Below are 14545 nucleotides of genomic sequence, written 5' to 3' on the forward strand. Positions count from 1 at the left end.
AGCTATTTTCCAAAGCCCCCAAATGCCAGACAAGGAGTGAAGGATGGAAACTGATTAAAGAGAGACTCAACCTGGAAATAGGGAGGAATTTTCTGACAGTGAGAACAATCAACCCATGGGATAGAAGTTGCCTTCGGAAGTTTTGGGAGCTTCATCCCTGGAGGCTTTCAAGAAGAGACTGGACTGCCATATGTCAGAAATAGTGTAGGGACTCCTTCTTGGGCGGGTGGGAGGGTTGGACTAGATGACCTCCAAGGTCCCTTCCAACTCTGTTCATCTGCTCTCTTCTCTCCTCCTCCATAGTCTTCCTGTCATTTTTTGGCATTGCCAGCATCGGAATCAGCTGCCTGGTGGCCCTCTTTCTCTACCACATTGTCTTCGGAATCCAGTACCTGGGAATCCTGAACGGCGTGGCGGCCTTTGTCATTGTTGGCATCGGTAAGAGATGATCCAACCTGGTCAGGGGCCGTTCTCCCTCCCTCCGAAACTTTGCCTCCTAACCGTCTCCATTTCTCAGGGGTGGATGATGTCTTCGTCTTTATCAACACCTATCGGCAAGCAACGCACCTGAAAGATCTCAACCTCAGGATGGTCTACACCATCCAGACGGCTGGCAAAGCCACCTTTTTCACCTCCTTAACCACAGCTGCGGCATACGCCGCTAACATTTTTTCCCAGGTGAGCTAAGCTTCTCCCGCCCATATCATGCCTTAAACCAGCTTTGTTTTCGAAAGCAGGGGGTCTCCAACCTCGGCAACTTTAAGACTTGTGGACTTCAACTCCTTTTTCTTAATGCAGTGTGTTCCCAAACTTGGTGGCTTTAAGATGTGTGGGCTTTCAAATCCATAAGGGTTTCCATGCTGATTTAAAAAACCAAAACAATAACACCAGGTTGGGTTTTTTTGAGATTCTTGAACCTCCAGATGATGGCTACCTGTCTCTTCCCTTCTCACCTGTCTCTTTCCTAGATCCCAGCTGTCCATGACTTTGGTCTCTTCATGTCCTTGATTGTCTCCTGTTGTTGGGTTGGTGTCCTTTTCACCATGCCAGCTGCCCTGGGGATTTGGTCTCTCTACTGGTCCTCGCTGGAAAACACCTGTCAGGCCAGGTGAGCTCAATCAAATCTATTTTAAAATTTGGAAACACACAATGTTGTAACGTTAATATTGTCATAATAATAAATTTTTAAAATACACAATAGATACAAACATAATGTAAACCGTTGCAAACTCAAGTGCAGAAAATACAACTTTAAGCAACAGAGTGGTCAATGCCGGGAATGCCCTACTGGACTCTCTTTGATTTCTTCCCCAAACCCCCAAAACTTTAACCTTAGCCTGTCTACAGTCAACCTTGCCCCATTCCTAAGAGGTCTCTAAGGGGCAGGCATAAGCAAACCAGCGTGCCCACCATCCCTCTCTTACTGTCCTCATTTATCTGTATTTACTTTGCTTATGTTTATGTTTATACCTATTCCTGCTCTCCACTGTAAGATATGTTTTTTTCTTGAGGGGAGGCTGCCTGTCAAGCCGGTGCAGAAGTTGGTGATAATTTCACGGCTTGCCACACTATCTATAGAAGGCCTGGTGTTTATGGGAACTTGGGAGAGGTGATTTTCATGAGGGAAGAGATGCAGACACAAAGCATTCTTTCGAGGGGTTCAAGGCAATCCTATGCCCACCCGCCTGGGAGGAAGCGGAAGAAGGAGTTGCCACACTGACAAAATCTGTATGGGCAACGTGACAAGTTTGTGGGTGGGGGACAAGGGATGTGAACTTTCAACTAAGTGGGAAACTCAGATCCAGGTTTCCCTGTGTAGGTGTCAGGATGGCTCCGGAAATAAATTGGAACTTTGAGGAGTACAGTGGTACCTCTACCTAAGAATGCCTCTACTTACAAACTTTTCTAGATAAGAACTGGGTGTTCAAGATTTTTTTGCCTTTACTCAAGAACCATTTTCCACTTACAAACCCGAGCCTCCGAAAATGTAACTGAAAAAGGCAGGGAGAAGCCTCCATGGGGCCTCTCTAGGACTCTCCTGGGAGGAAACAGGGCTGGAAAAGGTGGGGACAAGCCTCCGTGGGGCCTCTCTAGGAATCTCCTGGGAGGAAACACGGCCGGAAAAGGCGGGAAGAAGCCTCCATGGGGCCTCTCTAGGAATCTTTTGGGGTGAAACAGGGTCTCCACCCTCACTGTGGTTTCCTCAATCGCATGCATTATTTGCTTTTACATTGATTCCTATGGGAAAAATTGCTTCTTCTTACAAGCCTTTCTACTTAAGAACCTGGTCACGGAACGAATTAAGTTCATAAGCAGAGGTACCACTGTATTTTGATTCAGATTTTGATTTAGTTCGGATGTTACCTGGAACCTTGACATTGGCATTGCTTCCTCCCTGGTTTGCAGGTGCAGTAAAAAATGCACCAAGGAAAGCGCTTTGCAGAGTTCGGATGGCCTCTTCGTCTCCTTGGCAGTGGCCGGCAGGTCAGGCCTGGGCGCTCTACCTTACCTGGATGATGACATCCCCCTGCTGAATGTGGAGGAGGAGCCAGGTAAGTCATGGATAGGTAGGTTGCAAACCCAGCTGCTCACACACCTCTGGCCAGCTGCTACGATTTTATAATCAGAATGGTGAAACCTTGCTAGCATTTAGCTTCTTTACAAAAAGACTCAAACTGCATAAGACTTTTGTACATAGTAAAACTTTCCTTAGTTATTCCAGTGGTGTGCATCTGATTCTTGGGGGACTCGGCACTGGGACAGAACAGTTTGATTGTCCTCAGTGTTAAGGAAATTTCTCCTTAATAGAAACATAGAAACATAGAAGATTGACGGCAGAAAAAGACCTCATGGTCCATCTAGTCTGCCCTTATGCTATTTCCTGTATTTTATCTTAGGATGGATCTCTGTTTATCCCAGGCCTGTTTAAATTCAGTGACTGTGGATTTACCAACCCCGTCTGGGGGAAGTTTGTTCCAAGCATCTACTACTCGTTCAGTAAAATAATATTTTCTCACGTTACTTCTAATCTTTCCCCCAACTAACCTCAGATTGTGCCCCCTTGTTCTTGTGTTCACTTTTCTATTAAAAACACTTCCCTCCTGAACCTGATTTAACCCTTTAACATATTCAAATGTTTCAATCATGTTGGCACTGATGAACCCATATCCATTTATTCCTTTGGAATAAATATTAGTGATTTTTTAAAAAAAATTATTGCACTACTTTGCTTAGTTCGGTATCTAGAGGGCTTCGGTCTGGTTTGTGGCTGGTGTTTGTATCCTGTCCTTCAACACACCTTCCCTTCTCTTTCCTGGCCAGTTGCTCTAGACATGGGGGATGTCCCCTTGGTATCTGTGTTGCCTGAAAACCATCACCTTGCCACCAACAATGACAGCCCGGGACATCTGATCACTCGTCTGCAAAAGCTCCTCCAGTGCTGGGCCCTCTGGTCGGCAGTCAAAAACAAATGGGCGATTGTTGGTAAGTTGCCGTGCACCTAGGCCCGTAATGGCGAACTTATGGCACATGTGCCGCAGGTGGCACACTGAGCCATATGTGAGGGCACGCAAGACAATGCTTTAAGTCAGCTCCAGCACGAATGTGTCTGTTGGGCTTTCCGGAGGGCTGGGGGAGAAGCCATTTTTGCCTTCCTCAGGCTTCAAGAAAGTCCCCAGAGCCTGTGGATGGCAGAAAGTGAGCCCAAGTTCGGAAACAAACTTCTGGTAGGCTCATTGTGCCATTTTTCACCCTCCCCAGCAGTGAAGGGCTACCAAAATTTTTACTATCACACTGTGAGCATTTTGTTTCAACATCTTTCAGTGCAAATTGGGTGTTCTGGGTGGAGCTCCATTTTCACTACCCCACTGCGTTCCCCCCATTCGGGCAGTAGCCCACCTCTGATTATCTATTATATGAAGTATATGTACACACACAGAGACACACGCAGACACTTCTAAAATTATACACATTCAGCCTCATTTATTGTGATAGGAAAAACATACCCAAAGCCCAGAAGGGGGGAAAAAAGAAAAAAAATCAAAATTTTGCTACTGGTATTGTGTACCTGACTGTACCCATAGGAGCCCACCACTGCTCCCCAGGCTTCAGAAAGGCCTGAAGGCGAAAATGGCCTCCTGAAGCCTGGGGAAGGCGAAAAATGACCCAAAAGGCCTACCAGAAGTTCAGTGGCTTCAGTGAGGCCTGCACACATGCGCGGAGGGACAGCGCAGGGGTTTTTTGTGGATGCATGAATGGGGGGAGGGCATTGCATTATGGGTGTTGGCACATGTGAACACGCTATCACACACGCATGCGCCCTTTTGGCACCTGAGCGAAAAAAGGTTCGCCATCACTCACCTTGATTTAAAAACAAGCTTTGGGAGGCCTACCACAAGAGTGGCCTGAGTACCGTCTGACAGAAGGTCTCTGTCTGCCCCATATTTCTCGTTCCAGGGCTCTTTGTCTTAGTCCTCATCCTTTCCATCTTCTTCGCCAGCCGCCTTCGTCCGGCTAGCCGCGCCCCTCTCCTCTTCAGGCCCGACACCAACATCCAGGTGTTGATGGACCTCAAGTACAACTTGAGTGCCGAGGGCATCTCTTGTGTCACCTGCTCAGGTGAGTTCGACGGAGCCCATGAGTCCCCAAGGTGGCAAGGACATGGGGTGAGAGTGTCAATGGCCTCCATTTTTGCGTTGAGGTTGATCCATTGTTTTGTTCTTCAAGATGTTTCCACCTGATTTCTGGGCGTGTTGGAAGGCAGGAGGAATCTTCTCATCCAAGGGAAATCATCTCTCCTCTTAGAAACAGGGGAGTCCAATCCTGTCAACTTTGAGACTCGTGGACTTCAACGCCCAGTTGAAATCCACAAGTATTTTTTTAAAAATAAGTTTTTTTATTTCATATTTATTTCTCAAACACCTACAGAAATATACCATCTCTTAACCATTCGTAATCATTTACCTTACCTTTTAGCATTCATACTGATTTGTCATCCTACAATTGAAACATATACCATTCCATATTCCCTTTTTATTCCACAACAGCTCTTCCTCTTTTCTCCCCTCTCCCCTTCCCTCCCTTCTTCTCTCATTTTCCACCTTCTTCTTTCCTTCTTCCCTCCCCCACTTCTTCTCTCTTCTTTCTTTTCCAACTGTCTCCCCTACTCTAATTTCCTCTCGCATTCTACCTCTCCTTTTCCCTTTCTTCTTTCCCCTCTCTTTCCTATCCTCTCTTCTCCTCTTCTCTTCCTTCCTTCCTTCCTGTCTGTCTGTCTGTCTGTCTGTCTGTCTGTCTGTCGGTCGGTCGGTTGGTCGGTCGGTCTAACACTTTTATTCCCCCTCACTTTTCCTCTTTTCCTTCACCAATGTGCTATCTGACTTGCTATTCCCTTTTTGCCTTTTTTCTCATTTACTCTTTATCCAATTATTAATTATTCTTTTATTTATATTTTTGAAGTCCACAAGTCTTAAAAGTCGCCAAAGGTTAAGACAGTCCTGGTTTAGAAGGGCCACATTCAGCTCATCTCTGCCGGTCAGGACCCTGGACAGCTACATTTCCCCGGATAGCTGGATTAGTATAAAAAGATTCACCTTCTGAACACGAGAGAGTCTAGGCTCGTATATCCTGTGCTCACAAAGCATGGAGAAGATTTCAGGTTTGATCCCACTCCTAACTAAATAGGAGTGGATCAATTACTATTGGAAACCCAGGAGAACAGCTGCTGATCACATTAAAAATTTCAGGCCAGAAGGGTCAGGCGTGATTCAATAATCGGAGGGCAAATTGTGTTCCCAGATCTAATTAGTCTTTATCTGTATCAGAGGAACAAAAGAATTTCATCATCTTACCAAGCAGGCAGGCAGGCTAGCTGTCTCTGTTCAATTTATTGCAATAACTACATTCTGGACTTAGAAGAGAAATACTAAGCCTAAGCTAGAATAGAAAAGATTTTTTTATTGGCCAAGTGTGATTGGACACACAAGGAATTTGTCTTTGGTGCATATGCTCTCAGTGTACATACAAGTAACAAGGGATAAATCATGATCAGAGTCATCGCAAATACATTCATCATGAATCACAATTTAAACAGCAGATATGGAATATTTTATTTGAACATTGGAGAAAAATAAGGAAAAAACATTATAGAGAAGTGCCTAGATGGTTATCTACGTTGGAAGCTCAAATACACCTTAATATAATTGACAAAAATCAAATCAAAACATATGAAGAACTCTTAGATTCCAAGGGACTCTTAAAATCCAAAGAAAAACTCAAAAGTGAAGGCCTGGAGTTAGATTGGTTATCTTATTTCTAGGTACAAAGTAGATATAAAAAAGACTTAATTGAATTTGGAATATGTAAAAAACCCAGCGGCACAGATAAAATTTTAATCGGACCAGATGCAAAATTTATTACCAAAATGTACAATTATTTATGAAAATACAGAGAAAGTAAATATAACATGATACCATGGATGAAAAATTTTGGTTATTCTATTCAGCTAGATGATTGGGAAAGATTATGGAAAATTAATTATAAGATGACATTGTCAATATCATACAAAGAAAATTTACATAAGATGTTTTATCGGTGGCATTACGCTCCGGCACATTTAGCCAAAATTAATCCAAACATAAGTATTAAATGCTGGAAGTGTAAATCTGCCATAGGTACACATTATCATATTTGGTGGTTATGTCCAGAAGCAACAAAATTTTGGTCTAGGATTCAAAATTGGTTGAAAGAAAGGTTAAATTATGAATTGGAAACGAAACCTGAAATGTATCTTTTGGGAATAATTAGAGGACAATATAGAAAGGAAGATTACTATTTGATAACACATATATTAACTTCAGCAAGGTTGGTGTTTGCACAAACCTGGAAAAAGGAAAATATACCAAATGAAGAAATGGTGATTAGGAAAATGCTACATTGTGTAATTCATTAACATATCAATTACAGAATAAACAAAGTCTATTACAGAGTTTGGGGGAAACTATATAGTTAGATAGAAAAAAGAAAAAGATGGAGTCCTTCAGGATTGGGTGGCATAGAAGTCAAATAAATAAATAAAATAAATAAATAAAATAAATAAAATAAAGAAAGAATTGTTGAAACAGAATTGTAACATTAAGTTGCTGGACCTTGTGCACCTTTTATGTTTGTAAATATGTTTGTATGTTTATTTCTGTTTTGTTTTGTTTTTCATTATTAAAATAAAAATTAAAAAAATAGGGAAAAAAGATAATGATAGTCATAGAGTATTGGCTTATAAGAGACGGGGTGGCATAGTGGTTAGAGTGCAACACTGTAGGCTACTTCAGGCAACTGTTAGCTGTAGTTCAGCTATTCAAATCTCACCACTGGCTCAAAGTTGGCTCAGCCGTCCATTCTTCGGAGGTGGATAAAATGAGGACCCAGATTGTTGGGGGCAACATGCTGATTTTGTAAACCTCTTAGACAGGGCTGTAAAGGCACTGCGAAGTGGTATATAAGTCTAAATGCTATTGCTAATGCTATTGCTATATTAAATAAGGAACCACTCAATATAAATCGTAAGAATACAAACCACAAAATCACAGTCGTGCAGTCGTTAGTGGGAAGAGATGGGTGACGGGAACAGTGAGAAGATCAATAGTAGTGCAGATTTAGTGAATACTTTGACAGCGCTGAGAGAATTACAGTGGTACCTCGAGATACGAGTTTAATTCGTTCCGGACCTGGGCTCTTAAGTCGAGCAGCTCTTATCTCGAACGACTTTTCCCCATAGGAATTAATGTAAATAATTTTAATTGGTTCCAGCCCTCAAAAAACTCACAAAGTTAGTCTAAATTATGCAGAAAGACATGTTTTTAATGAAGAAATGTACATGTACATATAAATGAATAATGAAGTTTCTTTCACTTAACTTGTAAACTTTCTTAAACTTTTAAATTTACATATGTTCAACTTCTCTGCCACCCAATCCTGTAGGACAGAGGTCCCCAACCCTTTTTGCACCAGGGACCGGCTTTAAGCGATCAAGAGAGGAATGGGTGAATGAATGGACGGAGGGTGGGAAGGAAAGAAGGAAAGAGGGAAGGGACAGGAACAGAGGAAGGAAGCAAGGAAACTTATGAAAGGGGAGAGTAAGAGAGGAATGAGTGGAGGGAGGGAGGGAAGAAGGTGGGAAGGAGAAAGAAAAGAAGAAATAGAGGAAGGGAAGGTAAAAGAGAGAAAGAAAAAGAGCAAGAAAGAAAGAAAGAAAGAAAGAAAGGGGGAAGGGACAGGAACAGAGGAAGGAAGCAAGGAAACTTATGAAAGGGGAGAGTAAGAGAGGAATGAGTGAAGGGAGGGAGGGAGGGAAGAAGGTGGGAAGGAGAAAGAAAAGAAGAAATAGAGGAAGGGAAGGTAAAAGAGAGAAAGAAAAAGAGCAAGAAAGAAAGCTGCAAGCACCCCCCCGAGCCCCCCAGGCCGGCTGCAACCTTTTAAAACACGCGCGCCGCTTCGCGGCTGTCTCCTGAAGCCGAACACGGAAGTTAGCGTTTGGCTTCAGGAGACAGCTCCTTGGCGCTTGTATCTCGAATTTGGGCTTGTAAGTAGAACAAAAATATCTCTCCCCTCCCAGCTCTTATCTCGAGTTGCTCTTAAGTAGAGCAGCTCTTATGTCGGGGTTCCACTGTATTTGTTTAGCAGAGTGATGATGTTCGGGGGAAAAACTGTCCTTGAATCTAGTTGTTCTGTTGTGAGATTTCTGCATGTGCAGAAGCAAAAAAAGTGGCCGAAATCCATCCCCTCACGAGATTTTGCTGCCCGCGCATGCGCAGAATCAAAATCTCGCTCGGACACATGCCCATGCATGCCAGAGACGCAAAGTTGAGTGCGCAGCGCACCAGGAGCAGCAGAGCAGGCAGAGCCGTGACGGGAGATGCTCTTTTGTCCCTGACTAACCTTGTGCGACAGGCTTGTTTCAGGAAAAACCCCGTAATCTGCAGAATAACATCCGCACCTCTCTGGAGAAGAAGAAGAGGGGATCCGGGCCACCAGGAAGCAGCCGAGGGAGCCCCCTAGACGACAGAGGCCTGCAAGGTGAGCTTGGTCCTTCTCTCTGGATCTTTTTATGGGCTTCTCTCCAGGGCTGGCTACCCTGCTAGGCAGTGATGGCGAGCCTTTTTTTCCTCGAGTGCCAAAAGCGTGCGTGCATACACAATGTGTGCATGCCCTCCCATATGCTCTGCCCCCTGTGAATCTGCACATTTGATTGATTGATTGATTGATTAATTGATTGATTGGATTTGTATGCCGCCCCTCTCTGAGGACTCGGGGCAGTTCACAACCTGTCTAAAAACAATATACAGTATACATAACTAAAAAATCCAATTAATATAACTAAAACTTTAAAAAACACTAATAGAGTTAAAATCATCCATTACCATACCCACATCAAAACATACTACATTCGCAAGCCAGGGGCCTAGGGTCTAATGTCCCCAAGCTTGGTGGCATAAATAGGTCTTTACATTTTATGGAAGGCGAAGAGGGTGGGTGTTCTGCCGGCGTGTGCCAACCACCCGTAATTACAGGTAATTAGTCCAAGCAGACACATACATACAATTGAATGCAAAAGAAATGTTCTTTATCAAAAGAAGAGGGGAAAAAACTCCCTTTTACACTTCAAAGGGATTTCTTGTACAAAAAATGCACAGTTTAAATGCAAACCAATTTCTAACCCAGTAACTGGGAAATTGAGTCCACTAATGTTCTCCAAACAGTGATAAACACTCACAATGAAGTATAATCCAGAGTCCAGAAATTCCACACGCAGTCTTGAATACAAACAGGAAACAACAATCCACGGTCTTGATGAAACTATGATCAGATAATCCTCCACAATGGCCAAACTGGCACATTGCTCTTTTATCAGCAGCTCTAATTACTGGAGCCCCACCCAAACACAGGTGGCCTCTCTCATCTCCTGTAATACTTCTTAAGTTGTTCTCTCCTATGCATAATTCTATGCATGCGTGGGTCAGTCATACATTCCTCCTCTGAATCCAAGGAAGATAAGGAAGATTAATCTCCTCCTGGGCTGTCTGCCAAGCCCCCCTCTTCCATCACATCCACACTTCCTTCGTCAGAGGATACTTCGCTGGCAGACTCTGTCAGGAGCAAAACAGGCCTGTAGCATGTGGATGTTTCCCCCACTTCCACCTCCACATTCCTTGGGGCAGGAGCTGGGCCAGAGCTAACCACAACAGGTGGGGGCAGTTCGAATCTCTGAGGGAAGCTGATTCCAGAAGGCCGGGACCCCTACAGAGAAGGCTCTTCCCCTAGGTCCCGCCAAACAACATTGTCTAGTTCAGTGTTTCCCAACCTTGGCAACTTGAAAGTATCTGGACTTCAACTCCCAGAATTCTCCAGCCAGCATCTTCAAGTTGCCAAGGTTGGGAAACAGTGGTCTAGTTGATGGGACCTGGAGAACATCGACTCTGTGGGACCACCTCACATGCTGCTCTGCCCCCCGGGCACACCCCTACGCATGTGTGCATGATCCTCCCCCCAACATCCATTTTGGGCCTAGCAGGCCTCTCTGAAGCCTCCAGAAGCAGGAAGTGGGCCCATTTCCCCACTTCCGGTGGACACGATAGGCTCATTTTTCACCCTCCCCAGGCTTCAGAGGCTTTCTTGGAGCTTGGGGAAGGTGAAAACGGCCTCCCCTGCCCTCTGGAGCACCCCCCCCCCGGGGCCAAAAAGACCCTTCCCAAACAGGCCGTGTAAATGCTTCTGGGAAGAGAGGGGTGGCATGAGCAGGGCAGCTGAAAATTTGGCCAGACAGTGCATGTGCGCTGGAGCTGAGCTAGGGCAACTGCTCGCGTGCCTGCAGATACGGCAAAAAGTCTCACACACAGCAGGCTGATAAGTGTGTCCGACAGGGAGATGAATAATTGTCTGCAACATCTATTCATCTCCACCCCCTGACTCTTATCCCCAGAGCTAGGGTGGGGCCTTAATAGCAGTGCTGGTTTTTCAATCCCAAGGATCGGCCCATAGATTTCCACTGCTCTCCTCTCCTCTGCCTTCTGCGCATCTGTGTGACAGGCATAGGACCCAGCTGTTCCTTCATTTCCCCACAGCCACCGCCAAATCTGGAGACTGAAAGATGGCCCAGGCTCCACCTCTGTCTCTCCCTGCTAGCTCCATTCCTCCTTCCCCCTTGGAGCTTTCGGTTGGCTTGATGCTGACCCCTACTCCCACACCTCCTCCTCTGATTCAGCAACTGGGGGGGCAATGGCTGACAGGCCACAACAGGCAATCTGATGACTGTTCTATCTCCTCCAGATCCCCAGGGAACAGTCTACATCTTCAAATCCAGGGGCAGCAGCCGGCCAGTGATCTACAGGTTTTCTCTCAATGCCACCATGTCGGCACCATGGCAGACAGTGCCCGCAAAAGACGGAGAAGTGCCATCCTTCCAGGTAAGCACCGACAGGTGAAGGTGACAAAGAAGTGACTCCTTTGTCAGGGAGGACCATAAATCAGTACAGAGGGGAAACTGGGCAACTTAGCCCCCTTCGGTAGTGCACCATTCAACTTTTGCGTAGGTGGCATTGCCTAGAACACCATTGAGTCTAGATCAGGGGTCCCCAACCTTTGTGGCTCGACAGCACGGAGGTGGGGTGGGAGGGGGGAACTGGCCTGTGTGAGCAGTGGGCTGTCGCGCCCAAACATGCGCAGTTCAACTTATGCAAGCAGCGGGCCTGTTAAGCTGTTCATGTATACACAGCTGCACTGGAAATAGACCATGGCCCGGGAGTGGACCACAACCTCGGCATTGGACTAGATTGTTGTTGGGCTGCTCATCCTTCCACAATGGTTGTGGGCTGTGGGACATTGTCCAAAGTACAGTGGTACCTTTACCTAAGAACGCCTACGAACATTTCTAGATAAGATTTTTTTGCCTCTTCTCAAGAACCATTTTCCACTTACAAACCCAAGCCTCTGAAACTGTAACTGGAAAAGGCAGGAAGAAGCCTCTGTGGGGCCTCTCTAGGAATCTCCTGGGAGGAAACAGGGCCTCCACCCTCCCTGTGGTTTTCCCAATTGCACACATTATTTGCTTTTACATTGATTCCTATGGGAAAAATTGCTTCTTCTTACAAACTTTTCTACTTAAGAATCTCATCACGGAACAAATTAAGTTCGTAAGTAGAGGTACCACTGTAGTCCAAATGCCTCATTTAAATAGCTAGTCCTTGAGCTACAAGTCAGGGGTCAGGGGTCAACTCCCTGTTCCTTGCTCGCCACTTGGCAGAGTCAAACAGAGAGGGGCACCCCACCCTTAAGTTGTCTTTTAATGCCCTGTTCCCCCCCCTCCTCCTGCCAGCCTCTAGAGACCTATAGTGAAGTGTTGTGTTTTCATTAATCCATGCTTAGGTGTATAAAGTTCCTTACGGTAACTTCACCAAGAGGCTGACCGCTTGTATGTCCACAGTAGGGCATGTCCAGCCAGGGGCCAGCAAGAAGTGGATGATGACCAGCTTATCATGCGACACGAAGAGAGGGTGGAAATCCGACTTCAGCTTCTATGTGGCCACCCAAGAGCAACAACGCACACGGTAATACACAGTGGGTAGGGTAGACATGTCCTGACGCAAGTTCAGACGGTCAGCTTTGGACCGCCGTGTGGTCAGAAGATGCTTGGCGATTAAGCATTGAATGGAGCAGTTGGGGGACTGTTCTAAATTTTAGGAGGGAAGCTTTCATTTTCCTTCAAATTTTAGAGAACCCTAGATTGGTGATAGCTCTGTGTGTGTGTGTGTGTGTGTGTGTGCACGCGCATGGGTGGGTGTGTGATGTCAGGTTTTAAAACCTGAGGTAATATTCAGAGTACAGTGGAAATACTGTAATTACTGTAAAGTAGAAGGAATGCTGACTCATGATGATGCAATCTGTTCTACAACCTGATTGGTCAATACTTGCATATATTGTAATGCACCTTTGCATAGGTGTGGTCTGATAGTGGTTGGTGTGGTTTGGTTGGTTGGTCTGTGATAGAGTCGTCTAATGCAGTGATTTTCAACCTTTTTTGAGCCGCGCCACATTTTTTACATTTACGAAACCCTGGGGCACATTGAGCGGGGGGGGGGGGGGGCTAAAAAAAGTTTGGACAAAAAAATTCTCTCTCTCTTCCTCTTCTTCGCTCTATTTCTTTCTCCCTCCCTCTTTCTCTCCCTTCCTTCCTTTCTTTCTCTCTCTCTCCATCCCTCTTTCTTTTTCTTCCTTCCTTCCTCTCTTTTTTGTTCACTTTCTCTCTCCCTCCCTCTATGTCTCTCTCTCTCTCTCCTTCCCTCCCTCTCTTTCTCTCTCCCTCTTTCTCTCTCTTTCTCTTTCTTGTTCTCTTTCTCTCTCTCTTGCTTTCTTTCTCTCTTGTTCTCTCTCTCTCTTGCTTTCTTTCTCTCATTCTCTTTCTTTTTCTTTCTTTCTCTCTCTTGCTTTCTGTCTTGTTCTCTTTCTCCCTCTCTCTTGCTTTCTTTCTCTCTTGTTCTCTCTCTCTCTCTTGCTTTCTTTCTCTCTCTTTTTCTTTCTTTCTCTCTCTTGCTTTCTGTCTTGTTCTCTTTCTCCCTCTCTCTTGCTTTCTCTCTCTCTTGTTCTCTTTCTCTCTCGCTCTTTCTCTCTCTTGCTTTCTTTCTCTCTTGTTCTCTTTCTCTCTCTCTTGCTTTCTCTCTCTCTTGCTTTCTCTCTCTCTTGCTTTCTCTCTCTCTTGCTTTCTCTCTCTCTTGCTTTCTTTCTCTCTGAGCTTCACGGCACACCTGACCATGTCTCGCGGCACACTAGTGTGCCACGGCACACTGGTTGAAAAACACTGGTCTAATGTAATACTTTGGTTAGGTGTTCTGTAATATAGTACAGAGTTTATATTTTATTATTTTTTAATTAGACTCTTATGCCGCCCCTCTCCGAGTTAATAGTTTTGATACTAAGAAGAAGTAAAAGCCTTTTGAAGAAAGAATTCCTGCTGTAGTGTCTTTATTAAGGAAACGTTCTAGTACCTGGTATCCTCCACGTTTCCAAAGCAAGTTGAAAATTAACTGATGTGTGTGTGTGTGTGTGTGTGTGTGTGTGTTGTGTGCATGGGTGTACTGAGCTGGTTGTGACACCAGTGGGCTTCTTCACCTTTCTGTAGTGGTGCAGTGGTTAGTATGCAGTACTGCAGGCTAATTCTGCTCACTGCCAGGAGTTCGATCCTGACCAGTTCAAGGTCGACACAGCCTTCCATCCTTCTGAGGTGGGTCAAATGAGGGCCCAGATTGTTGGGGGCAAGAGGCTGATTCTGTAAACTGCTTGGAGAGGGCTGTGAAGCGGTATGTAAGTCTAAGTGCTCTTGCTCTTCCCCAGGAAGCTGTATTTCGCCCAGTCACATAAGCCTCCATACCACGGCCGAGTCTGCCTGGCACCTCCGGGCTGCCTCCTCAGTTCCAGCCCGGATGGACCCAACAAAGGATACCTGTTTGTGCCAAGCGAGAGAGGTGAGCCGCCCCACGAAGCAAGGGAAGTTTGTTCTCCC

The 14545-nt window shown here is 45.3% G+C and overlaps 1 protein-coding gene across 1 annotated transcript in view; it reads left to right on the forward strand.

Moving 5' to 3' along the window:
- The window catches only part of DISP3 (dispatched RND transporter family member 3), a 37638-nt gene that overhangs the window by 7673 nt on the left and 15420 nt on the right, over positions 1 to 14545 (forward strand). Inside the window, exons 4-13 of the mRNA XM_070758272.1 lie at positions 304 to 438; positions 518 to 678; positions 969 to 1108; positions 2407 to 2552; positions 3322 to 3483; positions 4456 to 4617; positions 8944 to 9069; positions 11320 to 11456; positions 12415 to 12596; positions 14377 to 14507. Coding sequence (XP_070614373.1) covers positions 304 to 438; positions 518 to 678; positions 969 to 1108; positions 2407 to 2552; positions 3322 to 3483; positions 4456 to 4617; positions 8944 to 9069; positions 11320 to 11456; positions 12415 to 12596; positions 14377 to 14507 — 1482 coding nt within the window. The remainder of the gene's footprint in view (positions 1 to 303; positions 439 to 517; positions 679 to 968; positions 1109 to 2406; positions 2553 to 3321; positions 3484 to 4455; positions 4618 to 8943; positions 9070 to 11319; positions 11457 to 12414; positions 12597 to 14376; positions 14508 to 14545) is intronic.

This window comes from Erythrolamprus reginae, chromosome 8 (assembly GCF_031021105.1).
Source record: "Erythrolamprus reginae isolate rEryReg1 chromosome 8, rEryReg1.hap1, whole genome shotgun sequence".
In the NCBI taxonomy this organism is placed as follows: domain Eukaryota; kingdom Metazoa; phylum Chordata; class Lepidosauria; order Squamata; family Dipsadidae; genus Erythrolamprus; species Erythrolamprus reginae.